This window comes from Salvelinus sp. IW2-2015, linkage group LG9 (genome assembly GCF_002910315.2).
Source record: "Salvelinus sp. IW2-2015 linkage group LG9, ASM291031v2, whole genome shotgun sequence".
Lineage (NCBI taxonomy): Eukaryota > Metazoa > Chordata > Actinopteri > Salmoniformes > Salmonidae > Salvelinus > Salvelinus sp. IW2-2015.
The window spans coordinates 26,982,933-27,003,646 of NC_036849.1; the positions used below are offsets into that span (position 1 = coordinate 26,982,933).

The 20,714-nt window shown below is 45.2% G+C and overlaps 1 protein-coding gene across 1 annotated transcript in view; it reads left to right on the forward strand.

Annotated features, from left to right (window-relative positions):
* The window catches only part of LOC111968891 (lysophospholipid acyltransferase 2), an 82,540-nt gene that overhangs the window by 54,600 nt on the left and 7,226 nt on the right, over window positions 1-20,714 (forward strand). The window contains exons 3-6 of the mRNA XM_023994836.3: window positions 5,760-5,837; window positions 15,303-15,398; window positions 16,865-16,920; window positions 19,115-19,169. Coding sequence (XP_023850604.1) covers window positions 5,760-5,837; window positions 15,303-15,398; window positions 16,865-16,920; window positions 19,115-19,169 — 285 coding nt within the window. The remainder of the gene's footprint in view (window positions 1-5,759; window positions 5,838-15,302; window positions 15,399-16,864; window positions 16,921-19,114; window positions 19,170-20,714) is intronic.

A 20,714-nucleotide genomic window follows, 5' to 3' on the forward strand; every position in this document is an offset into this window, starting at 1 on the left:
ATCTGAAAAATAGCGCCTACTTGGTAGTGTGCACTGATGTTCGACCAGTTGGCGAAAGCCAACATCACCCACAACAGAGATTGGTCAAGGGCAATGGAATTCATTATCTTGGCGCCTTTGAGTTGTCTCGCTGAAAATGTCTTACTCTTTCAAATGACTGCTCGATCCACACAGCAGACATTGTGGTCTAGGTTAGGAATGCTGTGTTGCACGTGTAGCGTTACATGTAGCGTCATTACGTCATCTACCTACGTTATACAGGTATGCACGTCTGCTTTGACATAGCTTTTGCACATCGGCGTTAAACTAGACATTGGGTCGATGTTGGCATTTTTAGCTAATATCGGCCGATTCTGATATTCTTACCGCTATATCGTGCATCCCTACTGTAGATATATTTGTCCATCGCATTATACCCTCTTTTTTTCCATATCTTTCGGGAGAGTTGGAGTTGCTTAGGTGAAGTACATCTCCAGTGTTGCAGAAGGGACTGAGGATAGCTGTAGGCTAGTTGGAGCCTAGAGACAGAAACAAAGTAGACATGTCCTTGAGTACAGCATGGTTTCACTTAGTTATCTGCCCGCAAATCATCCACCAGTCCGTAGATAGAGGGGAGAAAAAGGCCCTTTTGGAATCCCGTCCTCTAGCTGTGTGGTTATCATGCGTTTTATCATGGGGCTATATCAGACCCAAGATTCAGCCCTTAGGGCCTTCCTTTGTCCTGCACCACTCCTGGCTGACATGTTGACAGAATACCAGAGAACCCAACACTATCATATGAACAGGCCTGTGTATTATAGTGATAACCACCACAGGAGATCAAAATGTACTCCATCTTTCTTTGGGACTACCAGCCCTCTTAAATTCCCATGTGACCTGACCATCCATACTACAGTGTATATATGGTAGTTGGTGCTATCGGTACACCTTGGATAAATTGACAGTCCCCATGATAGTTTTGGAGGTGCCCCCTGCTGTTGTGTTGGTAACACACTAACACATTGTGTCATCTCACCTTCGGGAACGTGTTGGTTCATCACGCCCTTGAAAGTGCACAGTCTGTCGGTGATGATGATGATGATGATGATGTGTCTGAGAGCCCACAGAGTCAGTCAGTCCTCAGAGATGGAGACATAACATGGTACAGAGATCTCAGGGCTGCGGATATAGACTGGTTAGCTGATAACGTCATGAAAACAATGCTTCAATGGGGCAGAAGTCTGTTGTGATGGCCAGATGGCTAGCAGCAAAAGAATCAAATCAAATTTTATTTGTTATTACACATGGTTAGCAGATGTTAATGCGAGTGTAGCGAAATGCTTGTGCTTCTAGTTCCGACAATGCAGTAATACCCAACGAGTAATCTAACCTAACAATTCCACAACTACTACCTTATACACACAAGTGTAAAGGGATAAAGAATACGTACATAAAGATATATGAATGAGTGATGGTACAGAACGGCATAGGCAAGATGCAGTAGATGGTATAGAGTACAGTATATACATATGAGATGAGTATTGTAGGGTATGTTAACATAAAAGTGGCATAGTTTAAAGTGGCTAGTGATACATGTATTACATAAAGATGGCAAGATGCAGTAGATGATATAGAGTACAGTATATACATATACATATGAGATGAGTAATGTAGGGTATGTAAACATTATATTAAGTGGCATTGTTTAAAGTGGCTAGTGATACATTTTTACATTTCCATCAATTCCCATTATTAAAGTGGCTGGAGTTGAGTCAGTATGTTGGCAGCGGCCACTAAATGTTAGTGGTGGCTGTTTAAGTCTAATGGCCTTGAGATAGAAGCTGTTTTTCAGTCTCTCGGTCCCTGCTTTGATGCACCTGTACTGACCTCGCCTTCTGGATGATAGCGGGGTGAACAGGCAGTGTGGTTGTTGTCCTTGATGATCTTTATGGCCTTCCTGTGACATCGGGTGGTGTAGGTGTCCTGGAGGGCAGGTAGTTTGCCCCCGGTGATGCGTTGTGCAGACCTCACTACCCTCTGGAGAGCCTTACGGTTTTGGGCGGAGCAGTTGCCGTACCAGACGGTGATACAGCCCGACAGGATGCTCTCGATTGTGCATCTGTAGAAGTTTGTGAGTGCTTTTGGTGACAAGCCGAATTTCTTCAGCCTCCTGAGGTTGAAGAGGCGCTGCTGCACCTTCTTCACAACACTGTCTGTGTGGGTGGACCAATTCAGTTTGTCCGTGATGTGTACACCGAGGAACTTAAAACTTTCCACCTTCTCCACTACTGTCCCGTCGTTGTGGATAGGGGGGTGCTCCCTCTGCTGTTTCCTGAAGTCCACAATCATCTCCTTTGTTTTGTTGACGTTGAGTTATTTTCTTGACACCACACTCCGAGGGCCCTCACCTCCTCCCTGTAGGCCGTCTCGACGTTGTTGGTAATCAAGCCTCCCACTGTAGTGTCTCCGCAAACTTGATGATTGAGTTGGAGGCGTGCATGGCCACGCAGTCGTGGGTGAACAGGGAGTACAGGAGAGGGCTCAGAACGCACCCTTGTGGGGCCCCAGTGTTGAGGATCAGCGGGGTGGAGATGTTGTTACCTACCCTCACCACCTGGGGGCGGCCCGTCAGGAAGTCCAGGACCCAGTTGCACAGGCGGGGGTCGAGACCCAGGGTCTCGAGCTTGATGACGAGTTTGGAGGGTACTATGGTGTTAAATGCTGAGCTGTAATCGATGAACAGCATTCTCACATAGGTATTCCTCTTGTCCAGATGGGTTAGGGCAGTGTGCAGTGTGGTTGCGATTGCGTCGTCTGTGGACTATTGGGTCGGTAAGCAAATTGGAGTGGGTCTAGGGTGTCAGGTAGGGTGGAGGTGATATGGTCCTTGACTAGTCATGATGACGGAAGTGAGTGCTACGGGGCGGTAGTTGTTTAGCTCAGTTACCTTAGCTTTCTTGGGAACAGGAACAATGGTGGCCCTATTGAAGCATGTGGGAACAGCAGACTGGGATAAGGATTGATTGAATATGTCCTTAAACACACCAGCCAGCTGCGCAGGCATGCTCTGAGGATGCGGCTGGGAATGCCGTCTGGGCCTGCAGCCTTGCGAGGGTTAACACGGGGGTTAACACGTTTAAATGTTTTACTCACCTCGGCTGCAGTGAAGGAGTGGATAGGGTTTTGGTAGCGGGCCGTGTCAGTGGCACTGTATTGTCCTCAAAACGAGCAAAAAAGTTATTTAGTCTGTCTGGGAGCAAGACATCCTGGTCCGCGACGGGGCTGGTTTTCTTTTTGTAATCCGTGATTGACTGTAGACCCTGCCAYATACCTCTTGTGTCTGAGCTGTTGAATTGTGACTACTTTGTCTCTATACTGGCACGTAGCTTGTTTGATTGCCTTGCGGAGAGAATAGCTACACTGTTTGTATTCGGTCATGTTTCCGGTCACCTTGCACTGGTTAAAAGCAGTGGTTCGCGCTTTCAGTGTCACGCGAATGCTGCCATCAATCCACGGTTCCTGGTTTGGGAATGTTTTAATCGTTGCTGTGGGTACGACATCGTCAATGCACTTTCTAATGAACTCGCTCACCGAATCAGCGTATTCGTCAATGTTGTTGTTGGACCCAATGCGGAACATATCCCAATCCACGTGATCGAAGCAGTCTTGAAGCGTGGAATCAGATTGGTCGGACCAGCGTTGAACAGACCTGAGCGCGGGAGCTTCATGTTTTAGTTTCTGTTTGTAGGCTGGAAGCAACAAAATGGAGTCGTGGTCAGCTTTTCCGAATGGAGGGCGGGGGAGGGCCTAATATGCGTCGCGGAAGTTAGTATAACAATGATCCAAGGTTTTACCAGCCCTGGTAGCACAATCGATATGCTGATAGAATTTAGGGAGTTTTTTTTTCAGATTAGCCTTGTTAAAATCCCCAGCTACGATGAATGCAGMCTCAGGGTGTGTGGTTTCCAGTTTACATAGTCAGAAAGTTCGTTCAGGGCCATCGATGTGTCTGCTTGGGGGGGAATATATACGGCTGTGATTATAATCAAAGATAATTCCCTTGGTAGATAATGCGGTCGACATTTGATTGTGAGGAATTCTAAATCAGGTGAACAGAATGACTTGAGTTCCTGTATGTTGTTATGATCACACCACGTCTTGTTAATCATAATCATAAGGCATACACCAGTAAGATGTTTGTTTCTGTCGGCGCGATGCGTGAAGAAACCAGCTGGCTGCACCGACTCCGTTAGCGTCTCTCGAGTGAGCCATGTTTCCGTGAAGCAAAGAACGTTACAGTCTCTGTCTCTCTGGAATGTTACCCTTGCTCGGATTTCATCAACCTTGTTGTCAAGAGACTGGACATTGSCGAGTAGTATGCTAGGGAGTGGAGCGCGATGTGCCCGTCTCCGAAGCCTGACCAGAAGACCGCTTCGTTTGCCCCTTTTACGGCGTCGTTGTTTAGGGTCGCCGGTTGGGATCCGATCAATTGTCCTGGGTGGAAGGCAAAACACAGGATCCGCTTCGAGAGTCATATTCCTGCTCGTAATGATGGTGAGTTGACGTTGCTCTTATATTCAGTAGTTCCTCCCGACTGTATGTAATGAAACCTAAGATTACCTGGGGTACCAATGTAAGAAATAACACATAAAAAAAACAAAATACTGCATAGTTTCCTAGGAACACGAAGCGAGGCGGCCATCTCTGTCGGCGCCGGAAGTTGTTTCAGTGTATATATGGTAGTTGGTGCTATCCAATGGCAGTACACCTTGGCAGTACACAATGGGCCAGAAGTCTGTTGTGATGGCCAGATGGCTAGCAGCGATAGATACAATGGGGCAGAAGTCTGTTGTGATGGCTAGCAGCGATAGATACAATGGGGCAGAAGTCTGTTGTGATGGCCAGATGGCTAGCAGCGATGGATACAATGGGGCAGAAGTCTGTTGTGATGGCCAGATGGCTAGCAGCGATAGATACAATGGCAAGAAACTGTCATGTGGGGAATCGTAGGTGGCTAATTTCAGAAAGTTTTATCTTGAAACCGCATCTTGTTTTGACTGTCATGTCTATGCTAATATGGCTCAAATTTTCTAGCTAACATACATCTAACGATGTATTTGAGACGAGTGCTCATTGTGCGAATGTATTCATGTTTTCAATGAACATTGGAGACTAAATATAGTTTACATGTTGTCAACAATCTAAGCCACGGCGGTTTTGCCCCATAGTTGCGCATGCATTGCTTTTGTTGCTAAACAACCAACCCGTCTAAGGAGTAACTGTCCACTATCTATAGTCATAGTCACGCTAAACTTTCTTATTCATGTATGGTCCTAGTTCTGGTGAGAAACTGTCCCACTGTCCCAGAGTGCTGTTCTGCCTGGATTCATGCCAACACTCTGTACGTTGCCTCTCCATGTCACTAGAGATGTATTTGCCACCTTCAGAAATGTGTTTTTCCTCAATATGGAATGAAAAGGGAAGGGAGAGAGGTAGTGTCTGAAAAAGGAGAGAGTGGTGGTGTCTGAAAAAGGAGAGAGTGGTGGTGGTGTCTGAAAAAGGAGAGAGTGGTGGTGGTGTCTGAAAAAGGAGAGAGTGGTGGTGGTGTCCTGAAAAAGGGAAGAGTGGTGGTGGTGTCTGAAAAAGGAGAGAGTGGTGGTGGTGTCTGAAAAAGGAGAGAGTGGTGGTGGTGTCTGAAAAAGGAGAGAGTGGTGGTGGGGAGGAGAGAGACGGTGGTGAATGTTAAGTTCTGACCCCTTGTCGTTTCTTTTTCTCAACAGGTACGCCTTACATTTCCTTGTCCAGAGTGGCCTGACCTACAGTATCATGATGTTCGCTGGGCTGGAGCACATGCACAAGTGAGTCATGTTTCTATTTAATGTGAAATAAAGTACTCATTCATTGGCTGCATGCTGTAGTAACAAGTCCAAGATTGTCTGAATCAAGTCTCCAGTGAACACGTGATGCCAACACATGACGTTGTGGCTTTGCATAAAGCATTGCTTCCAGAAAACAAATCATTAACACTCTATACTGACGTAGTCCGTCTTGTCACAAGGCTGATGAATTGAACTGCATTTGGAAGGTTATTGGCCTTTTTAGAGTGGTGTTCCAGGATGTTTTACCCAGCAACAGGAAGGACTTGGCCTTGTGCCCAGTTGTTGCAATTAATCTTTAACATAGGGTTTTGATGAAGTGTAATATCAATATATATGAAGGAGGAGACTGGCCTTGGTTCACCATGATTGTTTTAGTTCAGGTTGCAGAGCGTTCTTCTGTTGGCGCTGAAGAGCCTAGACTCCTGATGGTGATGGCACTACCCCTCAGGCGCCCATCTGTGTCCATGCCCCCACCCCTCCCTCCAAACAGTCTGAGCCATTCAGCCAGCTTCTGTGGTTATTTTTACTGAGGGACAAGGCTGTGAGGTCAGGTGTGGAAAGAAGTGAAAGCTCTTTCCTAAGGGAAGGTTTTAAAAATACCCCAGCTTCAATATCCATCACGATGACCGCAACAGTATAATAGAGGGCCCTAATCGTAATATGCTCAGTAAGTGTCCACTCCGTAATTGTGCACTCGGTAACTGTCCACTTTAATCGTATTCAGAGGTGACATTTCAAAACAAACAAAGCCCTCAATTTAACAGCAACTGAGGTGTTTTTCATGGAAACATTTGCTTCCTTTTTAATTCCTGGTGTTCCAGGTCAGTGTTGCTGTGAGGTACTAGGAAGCTGAGGAATGTGGCGTTCATCCAAGCTGAGCTGAGATTGATTGGACCACACCTCAAAGCAGGGCCTGGTTGTGAAGTTCAGCCTCAGCATTTGCCTTACTCAACCTTTTGTGGAGTGGGTTGAGCTTTAACTTGGTCACGTGGGTGCTGAGCTTGCAGATGCTTTTGTCTATTAGAACCCACAAACCTTTTGAATTGACTTAGCACGTCATTACCATAATAGGTATTTTAGAGGTCCGTGAACAGCTTTCCGTATGTGTACAGTTTCATCTATCACTACTGCTTGATTACTATGGCTGAGGTCATACACAGAAATCGGAGACAAGCTCTACATTTTCAGCTTGAAGTCTGCCCTACTTAGGTGGTCTCCACTGAGCCAGTTACTCCCCATAACCACTTTCACTCTGTGAATTATTTTTCTCTAAAATGAACACCGTGCCGGAGAACATTTTTAGCTGAGRGGGGGGGGGGGGGGGGTCATTGGCCCCGTCCGACAATACCCTGGGCCAACCAAGGGCCAACCAACCAGGCAGGATATAACCCCACCCACTTTGCAAAAGCACAGCTCCCACACCACCAGAGGGATATCAAGAGTACATGGCCAACTTACTACCCTGAGACAAGGCTGAGTATACCCTGAGTACCCCTACCCTGAGTATAGCCTATGAAGATCTCCCCAACCACACAAGTCTGAGGGGGAGCTAGACCGGGCAGGAAGATGAATGAAGGGGCGGCAGGTAGCCTAGTGGTTAGAGCGTTGGGCCAGTAACCGAAAGGTTGCGAGATCGAATCCCCGCGCTGGCAAGGTAGTTAACCCACTGTTCCCCTGTAGGCCGTCATTGTAAATAAGAGTTTGTTCTTAACTGACTTGCCTAGTTAAATAAATAAAAAAGACATAAATAGAGAACGTCAGTGACTCAACCCACTCAAGTCGAGTCTAGGGAACGAAGCCTGGCAAGAAGTGATGCACCCTTCCTAGGGCTGGCATTTCTCTCCATCTTTCTCATCAACATCTTAAGTGTTTGCTTCAGGGCTGAAAGGAGTGGTAACGCAAAGTCTGGTTGACTAAAAGAGATGGGCAAAATTGGAAGTAGTTAAAGATGGGGTGAGAGGAAAGAAGACAAGGAGGATAGACACGGTTACAGTTTTTCTAATAAAGTATGTAGAGAGAATAGACTGCATTATTTACAATATCAAATCTCTCCTCTAACTCCTTCTCAATCGCTCTCCTCAGTCATCCCTCCCTCCATCTCTCTCTGCTTACTCATCCCTTCCTACTTCATATTGTTCTCCCTCTCCATGTCCATCCTGCTGCCTATGTCCAGACACCTCACCAGACAGATTATAATGGCATTTCCTGGGAAGCATTAAACCCAGTGGAGGCTGGTGCTAGAAACACTAGCAAGCCCCACGAGAGCAAATCCATCTCCTATAGACTTCAAATGGAGCAGAACAAACATGCATATACAACCGTCCCCAATCCCCAGACTGCACTTCATCTGAAAACCACCTTGTTAGTGGAGTAGCCTAGCTCCTCAATGTGCAACACTATTGTCATATACATATTGTTATGGCCATTGTTTAACAAGCATTTCACTACACCCCCAATAACATCTGCTAAGTATGTGACCAATGAAATTTGATAGAAATGCCATGGTTTCATTGACTGTTTTGGTGAAGGAAGAAGTCGACTGCATGTGGGTATTGTTATTCACACACACTCTGTTTAGTGCTAGGCTACACACATAGCCTTGTCATTCAGTTACTGTTGCGACAGCAGCGCTATTTTCTCTTGGGTAATGTTCAACTTGTCTGTTCATTCACCTGTTGAATGTGCCTGGAGAAAGGTCGGGGAATGTTCTAGAGATGTTGTCCTCCGCTCTCTCTGCCTGCAGTGCAAATAGCGCCACCTGCTTGATGGATGAGACGACATCATTTCTATCCACAACACACTTGAGAAATAGTGGACTAGCGCAGTTAGCAGGCAGTCAGTTATAACACACTGACTTGTGGAAGGGGAGGTGGCATACCGTTTGTATGAATGTACTTTGCATTTATTTTTAGCTGAGGAGTGACATGTATTTAATGAATCCCAAAAACTGTTTTGCTGATAATGCTTTAAGTCTATAACTCGAAACATTGTAGAATGCAGAAAGTCTGGATAGCTACTGATTCAAACCTCCATTCAGATAACAGAGACTTTGAAATGGAAAACCTGACAATAGAGGGAGTATAAGTGATCGAGAGGGAGAGGTGACAAAGCGAGTGAAGGTCACGGTGATAAAGAGTGCTCACATGAAAGGCTGTGTTATTCATACCATGTTGCTATTGAAGCCTGAACCACCGTCCCTTTGTGTGGCAAGGCCTGTGAAAGAAATTACATAACCAACCTACCTGCTGCCTGGCAGGCAACAGAAAAAGGCACATTTTCCCACACATGGGTATATTATGCACTCTGCAGCAAATTGCCCTGATTTCTGTCCTATTATATTAGGATAATTGGAGGGGTTATGAGGCGTGATTAATCGTGGGTTGGGGCATCGGGAGGCGGCGGAGGTCCAGGCAAGGTACCACACTGCTCGGGAATGCTAAGTGCTTTGTGCCGAGGTTCGCTGCCAGCTCATTGGCTGGAAACACGAGCAACGGGTTGGCTTTTTGTTCCCCGCCGGTTGAAATGGCACTAATAAAACCGTCACCTCCGAGACGTGTCTGCCCCGTGACTGAGACGTGTCTGCCCCGTGACTGAGACGTGTCTGCCCCGTGACTGAGACGTGTCTGCCCCGTGACTGAGACGTGTCTGCCCGTGTCTGCCCCGTGACTGAGACGTGTCTGCCCCTGTGACTGAGACGTGTCTGCCCGTGACTGAGACGTGTCTGCCCCGTGACTGAGACGTGTCTGCCCCGTGACTGAGACGTGTCTGCCCCGTGACTGAGACGTGTCTGCCCCGTGACTGAGACGTGTCTGCCCCGTGACTGAGACGTGTCTGCCCCGTGACTGAGACGTGTCTGCCCCGTGACTGAGACGTGTCTGCCCCGTGACTGAGACGTGTCTGCCCCGTGACTGAGACGTGTCTGCCCCGTGACTGAGACGTGTCTGCCCCGTGACTGAGACGTGTCTGCCCGTGAGCTGAGACGTGTCTGCCCCGTGACTGAGACGTTGTCTGCCCCGTGACTGAGACGTGTCTGCCCCGTGACTGAGACGTGTCTGCCCCGTGACTGAGACGTGTCTGCCCTGTGACTGAGACGTGTCTGCCCCGTGACTGAAGTGTCTGGCCCCGTGACTGAGACGTGTCTGCCCCGTGACTGAGACGTGTCTGCCCCGTGACTGAGACGTGTCTGCCCCGTGACTGAGACGTGTCTGCCCCGTGACTGAGTGAACAGTTGGCTGGTTCTGTAGTTGGATGCGTCGAATGGAAACTTGACTATGACTCTGGTCTTGCAAATGTTCCTCAGGAGAGCAACACAAACAGGGGTAATGGGAGATTGGGAGTGGAATGGTTATTGCAGATAGGGTGGAGTTTTTGTATTCAGTGATGATCGTTTGAAGTACATGGGCCTAGACGTAGGCTAATACAGTAAATGCTAAATAAGCCCAATAGTCTTTAGAAACCCCCATCTTGGAGCTGCTGGAATGAAGTAAGCCCTTGGACCTGAAACTTAACAATAAACCTGAATGCTAATATGATAACGCTGACCCTTAATACACCAAACCTAAACACGCAATGGTATCCTCCATTAGCCTAACCATAAACGGACTAAACCTGAGCACAGCACTGATAATGCAGTGACAGTTCCCATGACATAACCTTAACACTATCCCAAATCTGACCACAAAACACCCATCCTTAATACCCCGCCTGGCCATACAATCTTACACCAAATATGTAACAAACAATATACCTCAACACAAACTCTAACTCCACTGTCGATGGTTAAAAGGTCCCACCCAGGCTAGCTGTCAGTATGATTGAGTTGTGACGTGAGGAGGAGGGGTCACACCGTCCTCAGCTGACACATTCAATCAGTCACCGTCTCCGGTACCCAGTCCTATGTGTCACCGTGTAGGACGATTCAGACCAGAGTTTTGTTTAAAGAACCACTTTTTTGAGCAGATTATTTTTTTTAATCCAGGATGCGTGTATGAATTTACATGTGTGTGACTGCGCGTGTGCTCTGGTCTGCGTGTTTGTTCATGTCATTCAGGGTCATTTTAGTTGGTATAGTTTTATGTGTGTGTGTGAGGAGTGTCAAGCATCAAATATTGTTTACGCTCTCATGCAGAGAGAGTTGAATGCATAGAGTAGCATGTGGTCACAGATATGGCATAGTGGTCACAGATATGGCATAGAGTAGCATGTGGTCACATATGTGGGCAGATGTTGGCAGCCTGACAGATGAGAGCTTGTGATTCTCACTCAAACTCATTAATGCCACTATGTGCTTATGTGAGTGTAGTCAGAATTCCTGTATTTATTCACCTCTAGTGCATTTCATTATCTTGCTGCTTGTCTTTTGCCGCTTATCTGGGCCTCCCAGGGGGTTAAGTCGTCAAGTTGCCCCATCTGAGGCCGTCCCTCAGTGGGGAGGCAGTCTACTTTAGACCCACGCTTCAGTTACTGCAAATTACATCAGGAAGAGAGTGTCCCGTATGGGCCTACTGTAAATACACTGCTACATATTTTTTTACCTTTTATTTAACTAGGCAAGTCCGTTAACACATTGTTATTTACAATGACGGTCTAGGAACAGTGGGTTTAACTGCCTTGTTCAGGGACAGAGCGACTGATTTTTAGCTTGTCAGCTCGGGGATTTGATCCACCAACCTTTCGGTTACTGGCCCACCTCTAATAACTAGGCTACCTGCCACCCCTGCTACATGTTGCTCATTTCCTGTTAGTGTAATACTGCTGCTACTGTGTCAATAATATAACATCCCATGAATTATAAAAGTAGGGCTACTGAAAATAGAAATTGACATATGATTTATAGTTTTGTCAGAACAGGAAATGGTTGGATAGGACCGTAAAGGATGCTTAATGGTGATATCAGTTTCAGGTGTTAGTCATGTCTGCCTGTCTGAGGGCTTATTTAGGGAGTGACGGTAGAATGCCTTTAACGTCATCTGGGGGTGTTTCCGACTGACTGCCTTTGATATTAAGGGAGCTCGGAGGATTCAGACTTCTGTGAGGACAATGGTAGTATCCTCAACTTCTCACTCTCCCATGCAAGGAAATGCATAAGTGTCCACTGTTCAGACCAGGCTGCCTGCCACCCTCTCACCAGGCTGCCATGCCAAGTGTGGGCACACAGCACTGAGATGCCCATTGTGCCCACTGCCTGTTCTTGCCCCTCCCCTCTTCTAATACCAATAACCATGAGCCTTGTTTGGAATCTCAATATATTGCTAACCTTTGGGGTAGACTGTAGGCACACACACACACACACACACACACACACACACACACGTGTACTCAGCTGTTTGCTGTCCTGTGGGATTAACACTGGCATTTGTTTCTATTTCTCAGCAAATGTTTGTAACTCCTTTCAGCTCATTGTTTCCATTTGGTCGATCTGAAACATTGCGATAAATAAAAAGTTCCTCTAATAGATCACATATTCTGATTTCTTATCTACATTACATACTTGGCATGGAAGCACTGCATTTGACTTGGCGTAGCTGGTTGATTTTAAACTAGTCCTGATTTAGTGCTTATCTCAAGCACAATGGCAGTCTGGTTTTCATAAGGGAGAAGCAAAAGGCGTAATGCTCGCTCAACATTTAAAAACTCATTGTAATATTTAAGCAAAGTTAAAAAAGCTTGACGTTTCGGCCACCATTGCCCTTCATCATGAAATGCATTCAATTCATATAGACACTTAGGCTTGATCCTATTCCATAGCACCATGGCCATGTAACCATGGATGACCATCTTACTGATTCTAAGATGCAAACAAACCACCAGCGTTCTTCCTCATCTCCAACAAAGACTAGTTGATTTGCCTGACTGCCTTTCTGATGTCCATGATCCCTTCCGTTGAGGAGAACAAGATGGATGCTACAGCTAGCTGAGTCTTTATGATGTCCAAGATCCCTTCCGTTGAGGAGAACAAGATGGATGCTACAGCTAGCTGAGTCTTTATAATGTCCATGATCCCTTCCGTTGAGGAGAACAAGATGGATGCTACAGCTAGCTGAGTCTTTATGATGTCCATGATCCCTTCCGTTGAGGAGAACAAGATGGATGCTACAGCTAGCTGAGTCTTTATAATGTCCATGATCCCTTCTTAGGAGAACAAGATGGATGCTACAGCTAGCTGAGTCTTTATGATGTCCATGATCCCTTCCGTTGAGGAGAACAAGATGGATGCTACAGCTAGCTGAATCAGCGTCTGCTTTGTACCAGCAGCTCTCAGTACTCACTCACTCCACATAGTGGCAAGAAAAAGTATGTGAACCCTTTGGAAATACCTTGATTTCTGCATCAATTGGGCATAAAATTTGATCTGATCTTCATCTAGGTCACAACAATAGACACAGTTTTCTTAAACTAACACACACACAGTTATACATTTTCATGTCTATTGAACACACTGTGTAAACATTCACAGTGCAGGGTGGAAATTAATGGGAACCCTTGGATTTAATAACTGGTTGACCCTCCTTTGGCAGCAATAACCTCAACCAAACGTTTTCTGTAGTTGCAGATCAGACCTGCACAGCGGTTAGGAGGAATATTGGAACATTCGTCTTTACAAAACTGTTTCAGTTCAGCAATATTCTTAGGATGTCTGGTGTGAACCGCTCTCGAGGTCATGCCACAGCATCTCAATCAAGTTGAGGTCAGGACTCTGACTGGGCCACTCCAGACGGCGTATTTTCTTCTGTTGAAGCCATTCTGTTGTTGATTTTACTTCTGTCTTTGGTCGTTGTCCTGTTGCATCACCCAACTTCTGAGCTTCAATTGGCAGACAGATAGCCAAGCATTATCTTGCAAAATGTCTTGATAAACTTGGGAATTCATTTTTCTGTCGATGATAGCAAGCTGTCCAGGCCCTGAGGCAGCAAAGCAGCCCCAAACCATGATGCTCCATACTTTACAGTTGGGATGAGGTTTTGATATTGGTGTGCTGTGCCTTTTTGTTCTCCACACAGTGTTGTGTGTTCCTTCCAAACAACTCAACTGTAGTTTCATCTGTCCACAGAATTTTTTGGAACATCCAGGTTCACTTTTGCAAACTTCAGATGTGCAGCAATGTTTTTCTTGGACCGCAGTGGCATCTTCCGTGGTGTCCTCCCATGAACACCATTCTTGTTGAGTGTTTTACGTATTGTAGACTCGTCAGAGATGTTAGCATGTTCCAGAGATTTCTGTAAGTCTTTAGCTGAGACACGAGGATTCTTCTTAACCTCATTGAGCATTCTGCACTGGTGYTCTTGCAGTCATCTTTGCAGGGCGGCCACTCTTAGGTAGAGTAGCAACAGTACTGAACTTTCTCCATTTACAGACAATTTGTCTTACCGTGGACTGATGAACATCAAGGCTTTTAGAGATACTTTTGTAACCCTTTCCAGCTTTATGCAAGTCAGCAATTAATCTTAGGTCTTCTGAGATCTCTTTTGTTCGAGGCATGGTTCACATCAGGCAATGCTTCTTGTGAATAGCAAACTCAGACTTTGTGAGTTTTTTTTTTAATAGGGCAAGGCAGCTCTAACCAACATCTTCAGTCTCATCTCATTGATTGGACTCCAGGTTAGCTGACTCAAATGAGCTTTTGGAAAAGTAATTTAGCCTAGGGGTTCACATACTTTTTCCAACCTTTACTGTGAATGTTTAAATGATAGACAAAAATACAATAATTTGTGTGTTATTAGTTTAAGCACACTGTCTATTGTTGTGACTTAAACTGGTCATCAAATCGTCATCTATGCAGAAATCCAGGTAATTCCAAAGGGTTCGCATACTTTTTTGTGTGTCCCAATGTCTTGGATGCGTTCAACGTGATAGATGGCTAGTGTGGATAATTTAAAAAATGACCAGTGACTACCGGACTCTGTTCTGATGTAAATCTGCACTAACATACTACTGTCACAAACCGGCTCAAAGTGCGTAACAAAAAATGAGACAACGTTGAATGAGGAATAACAAAATATATTTATTTAACTAAAGTAAACTAAATATAACTAACAATGGTGTGTGTGTAGTCGGTAATCAGTAGTGTAAGTGAGTGGTTGCGCATAAATGTGATAATGAGGGGCGTTGAAAGGTGCCTATGCAAACAACTAAAAACAGCCACAAAAATTCCACAACCAAAATCTGTGTCTGCATGGAGAGAGTCTCCTCAATGAATGGGGAAGAGGTGCATTTATCCTGGGACACAACCGAGCCCAGGTGTGTCCCATTTCGCTGACGACCCTCCCGGCTCCGCCCACCGACATCCTATTAAGGAAAACGAGAGCAAAGAGAAAGACTTTGGCAGACAGAGTGGGAGGGTCGTCACACTACCTAGTATGAAATAATATATTGGGAATATATGCTAGTATAGACATTGGAAAGTGACTGACCTTGTCTCTCTCCTCTCTCTCTCTCTCTCTACAGGTTGTGCTTCATAGTGGCTCTGGGCTACCTCAGTTTCTGCCAGATCACCCGGGTTTACGTGTTCGACTACGGCATGTACTCTGCAGACTTCACCGGGTAACTTCTGGGTGTTGTGTTGACTATCAATGACATTAATTTGCATGTATGAATCAATCAGGGAGAAGGGAGCGGAGAATTCCAGCAGACATGGCAGTCAAGAATTGGAGTCAAATGCCCCTGCACTATGACTATCCAAATATTGTTAGTACCACATTAACCAGCTGTGGAGTAAATACATAAGTCCAGCAACTACAATGCACTTAACTGTAATGTACATTGGGGTGCATTGATCAAGACTTCAGTTCCACCTCCTCCAGGGTTGCTGGTGAACCAGACAACCAAACACGTGTGCTAGGGCAGGGGGTGGCCAGTTGCTAAGCAACCCCACTAGGAGAGCCACAGCATCACAAGTGCAGACCTCCCTCTTTGCCTCTTTGATTATCATCAAGTCATACCTAATAGGCTCTTTTGTGCTTTCTCCCTTGGTTAGACGGTCAGGGCACAATCTATTCCATGCAATATAGTAATCTCCTACCTACTTTAACCTGCTACCAGCTTTAACCTGCTACCTACTTTAACCTGCTACCAGCTTTAACCTGTTACCTGCTTTAACCTGCTACCAGCTTTAACCTGCTACCTGCTTTAACCTGCTACCTGCTTTAACCTGCTACCAGCTTTAACCTGCTACCAGCTTTAACCTGCTACCAGCTTTAACCTGCTACCAGCTTTAACCTGCTACCANCTTTAACCTGCTACCAGCTTTAACCTGCTACCAGCTTTAACCTGCTACCAGCTTTAACCTGCTACCAGCTTTAACCTGCTACCAGCTTTAACCTGGGGTGTTGTATCATTTTGAACAACTGAATTTCTGTTCAACCTACAGCTAATGAATACTCCCATTTAATAAGGATAGTCTTTAAGATTTCAACCCACAGTTCTCCTGTCATATGGTATTACGTACCTGACACTGTCATGTTGTCTTCAGTGCGTATAGAAAAGCATACACCGACTTAACAGATGTTGCTGATAGCAGCAGGAAGAACGTCTTCCATTACCAGGATATGGTTATGTATGTCAGGTAGTGCTCCCAGTGCTTTCACTGAATGATGGTCAATAAGGCCCGAGGGGGTGTGGTTTATGGCCAATACCACGGCTAAGGGCTGTTCTTATGCACAACGCAACATGGAGTGGCTGGACACATCCCTTAGCTGTGGTATATTGGCCATATACCCCAAACCCCAGTGGTACCTTATTGCTATTATAAACTGGTTACCAATGTAATTAGAGCAGTAAAAATAAATGTTTTGTCATACCAGTGGTATACTGATATAACACGGCTGTCAGCCAATCAGCTTTCAGGGCTCGAACCACCCAGTAATTAATAATATATCCCTGATGGGATGTTAATATATTATGTAATGAGAAGAAGTTAGCTACAGTGTGGGTGAGCAGAAGCAGTCAGGGATGATATAAGTTGATGTGATTGGTTACTCTCCTCTCTTCTCCTGTGTTCTCTCCTATAGGCCAATGATGGTCATCACTCAGAAGATCACCAGCCTTGCGTTTGAGATACATGACGGTGAGACACCTGTGTGTGTCTCTATAGCTAAGGAACTCAGTCATCATGGTGATGGAACACATCATTAATAAGGCTGTCATGACAGTTGCCTGAAAACAGCAACAGAGAGGGAGACAATAACAGTGGTTTTATGAACTGCTCTCAATTTCCTCTTTTCCAGCCAGCTAAAGCTCCAACTAGCATGGGAAGTCAGGAACTCTGCCATGTTCTATGCATAGTGAGAGATCTGCGGTCCCCTTTTTAGCAAAAACAGAAACACGACATCAGAGGGGATATGGACATCAAATTGTATTATTGGTTTCAGCTGCTAGGCCTTTTTCGTAGGCAAGTTTCCGTACGTGTTTTAGGCGGAGTTTCTGTATAAGTACTTTGTGACATCTGCTGATGTAAAGGGCTTTATACATACTTTTGATTGATGCGTTTGGCACCTTGCAGACAACATATAGTCCCCCTTTATATCCGGTTCATCTGGTTTTATTCCTTTTGAATTGAAAAACAAGCAACGTATACCATTTCAACTAGTGGTCTCAATAAATACCTCTGTCGACAGATTGCATAATACAGTAATTGATGCTTCAGTGCTTGTATGATGAGGTATTTTGACAGTGAAGTCAGATGAGGGGGCAGGGGTGGCATTGTAAACACGTGTATGTAACGAGAAATGTTCTGTCCCTCCCTCGCCCAAGTTCCTCTGTAAGCCTTTTCCTTTCCCCTACACCAAATCATCCATAATGTCAGATACTGTGTGTGTCAAATCAAATCCCTGTTTATTCGTCACATACACAGTTTATAGCAGGTATAAACGGTGCAGCGAAATGCTTACTTGTAAGCTCCCTCAGCAGTGCAGTACAACGTGTGTGTGTTTGGGTGTGCGCGGTGAATTGGGATTACATAGCTGTTGTCCTTTTGAAGTCTTGTAAAGTAGAACGCCAGTGTTAGATGTCCAGAAGCAGTCAAAAGGCCACAGTAACTAATTAAGGGATTAGTTGGGATGTCACATTAAGAGCTACATGTTCTTCTGTAGAGGGAAATATGTCATGTATTACGTGACCAAAGTGTAACCACTGGAAAAAGTGTACACCCAAGTAAAATGGAAGGATATAAGTAACATTTAAAATGATGAAATTAGACAGTGCCCATTTTCCCATTCATTTGGGATTGGCCAGATCTTACACAACATATGTCGTGTGAAGTCATCTCCACATTTGACCTCTTTTGAGGTCTTGAAACGTCTGTTATATTTTGGAGAGAAATATATCCCTTTAATGTTTGCTGGAATTCCCATGCTGCCCCACAGATGGTAAACAGTGTTTAATTAGCATGGTAATGAGGTTATGTAATAAGCCCCTCCTTCCCCCTGTCCTCCGCTGACTCCGGGCTTCATTATCACTGGGTCGGTCACCCACGACCCCTGACCCTGCCTATCACCACTGGGATGGCCTTTGACCTCTGTTTTGACTGGCCATTAGGCCACACAGCCCTTGGGGCCACTGGGAAAGTGTCAGTTATTGCTGTTGAATAGTATGTTTGTTCCGGTCTGCAGCATTCATATGAAAAGGAAGAGTTTATGGCTGCTTTTCTGTATCTTATGAAGTGGACAAGTACTGGAAGCATAGCCTATTATGGTGTAACCTCATTATGCAATGACATGTTGACTGAACTGTAGGCTCTCACTTCTAGAGCCGACTGACATGGAAGAGGATAGCTGCTGAGACTAGACCTAGTTGTCAACTGCGGTGTAGGCCTGTGTGACAGTGTCTTAGTGTGTGCTCGTACAGGCCTTAATGGTTGCGTGTGTGTTTTTGGTGTGTGCAGCTGTGTGGTCGGCATGATTTACTGTGGCTGTATGTTCGGTGCATTGGAGGTTGATAAGGAGTTGAATCTGGTTATCAGCTGAATGACAGTCTGGTAAACAGAGTATTACTCCCATCTCTTCCCCTGCCTTTGCCTCTCACTACCGCAAGGAGCTCTGACTGAGGTAGATGGCGTCAACTCAATATTAGGAAGGTGTTTTTTCCTGGCACATTTTTCTTAGAATTTAAATGCACACACTTCTAATACTTACTCTGGATATCTGCATGCATTCATGCCAGTCCCAGGTCGTTGCATAATGTATTAGGAGTTGAATGTATTTAGGGGAGGGGGTGGGGATGGGTTGTATATAGTCATGTGACCAGACTCTGTGTTCCCATAGGTTTGGCGAGGAAGGAGGAGCAGCTGACCCCCAGTCAGAGATGCCTAGCTGTAAGGTATGTGACCCAGGTATGTTTTTATTCTCCCAGCTGGACTAGAGACAGTTCTACTGCCATACTAAAGGTATTACTGTGTGACGTGGGCACTGGGAAAGCCTCCATGGTAGCTGCTAGCTAGTACTCATGTCACGTGTATAGTTTCTGTTGTTCAGTGACATTTCTTCTGTTCCCCTCTTTTTTTGGTTCTCTCTCAATCTCCTTCCCTGTCTTTCTTTCCCATTGTGTCAAACATGTATATCTTTTTTTCTACTTCTACTGCGATTTGATAACGATATGAACACAAAGAAAGATCATGTAGGTACCCTGTAAAATGTAGGCCCCAACTGGACAATTGCATCTAAAGAGGACGAGAGGATGGAAATGATTGCCTCTGGAGGAATCTTATATTATTCCATTTTCTTCCCATTAAATTACTGAGAACAGAATGTTCCTGGTATCAACAACAGTTAGAGAGATTTATTATGACTTAACCACCCCAGTCCTCTCACAGTCTGTGAAAGAGGCTGTGAAGGAGTTTGTATCCTGCTCCAAAGGGTTCCCAGCGGTTGCATGGCAACCGCACGTATATCCCGTGTCATGTGACCAGGGTAGTCAGGAAGAAGCTGGCAGTGACCGAGTGGCGTGCCAACCTACCTTGTGAAAGGAATTACATTTTACTTTGAGATTTTTTTTGTTTGTTGTTAAATTGCCACAGTTACAAATATGTTATATTGTAATCTGCTGATATACCCATAACAGCTCAACTACAATTTAACCTAGCCAACCCGTTGGCCAAAGGACAGAAATGTGACATTAGCTGCTCATTGTGACTTAGCTGCTCACTTTGAGAGAAACTCCAGGGAAGCGAGAAATTAGCAATCAGTGTGTTCTCCTGACCTTGCAGTACCTCCACCACCATACTCAACAGATTGCACTTGGCAGGGAAAGGCTGCACCCACTCCCTCCAAAGTGCAACACAGATGTAAATGCTGCCAGTGTAACAAAGCCTCTTTACAAATCGGCTCCTCACAAGCCCCCATTCCAGACATTTTCCTTAACTTTTTTTGAATCTGCCTGAATTCACAACAATTTGTCCTCCGAGGGAAGAGTTGAGTTCGAATACCCATCCTGTATACTACAAAATGAGTATATACTATTAGTTCATTTAGGTATACTGTAAACGAATGGTATCCTATCAGTTGAGTGTGCTAGCGCTTCGCTTGTCTACTGGAAGTTGATGCTGTTGCTATGCAACTTCTTGCTAGCTTGTCATCAATACAAATTACTAGTAGTGACATCCAGGAATTTTTGGCATACTAACTATATCCATACTATGAACAATATGCATACTACATACTCAAATTACGTCACAAATAGCACAGTTAGTATGCGTTTTGGAACACAGGTCTCGACTCTTGTTGCTCTACTTGGGTGGGCATTCAGTATTTTTATTTAACCTTTTATTTAACTAGGCAAGTCAGTTAAGAACAAATTATTGTAAAGCCCCCCCCGGCCAAACCCTCCCCTAACCCGGACGACACTGGGCCAATCGTGCGCCGCTCT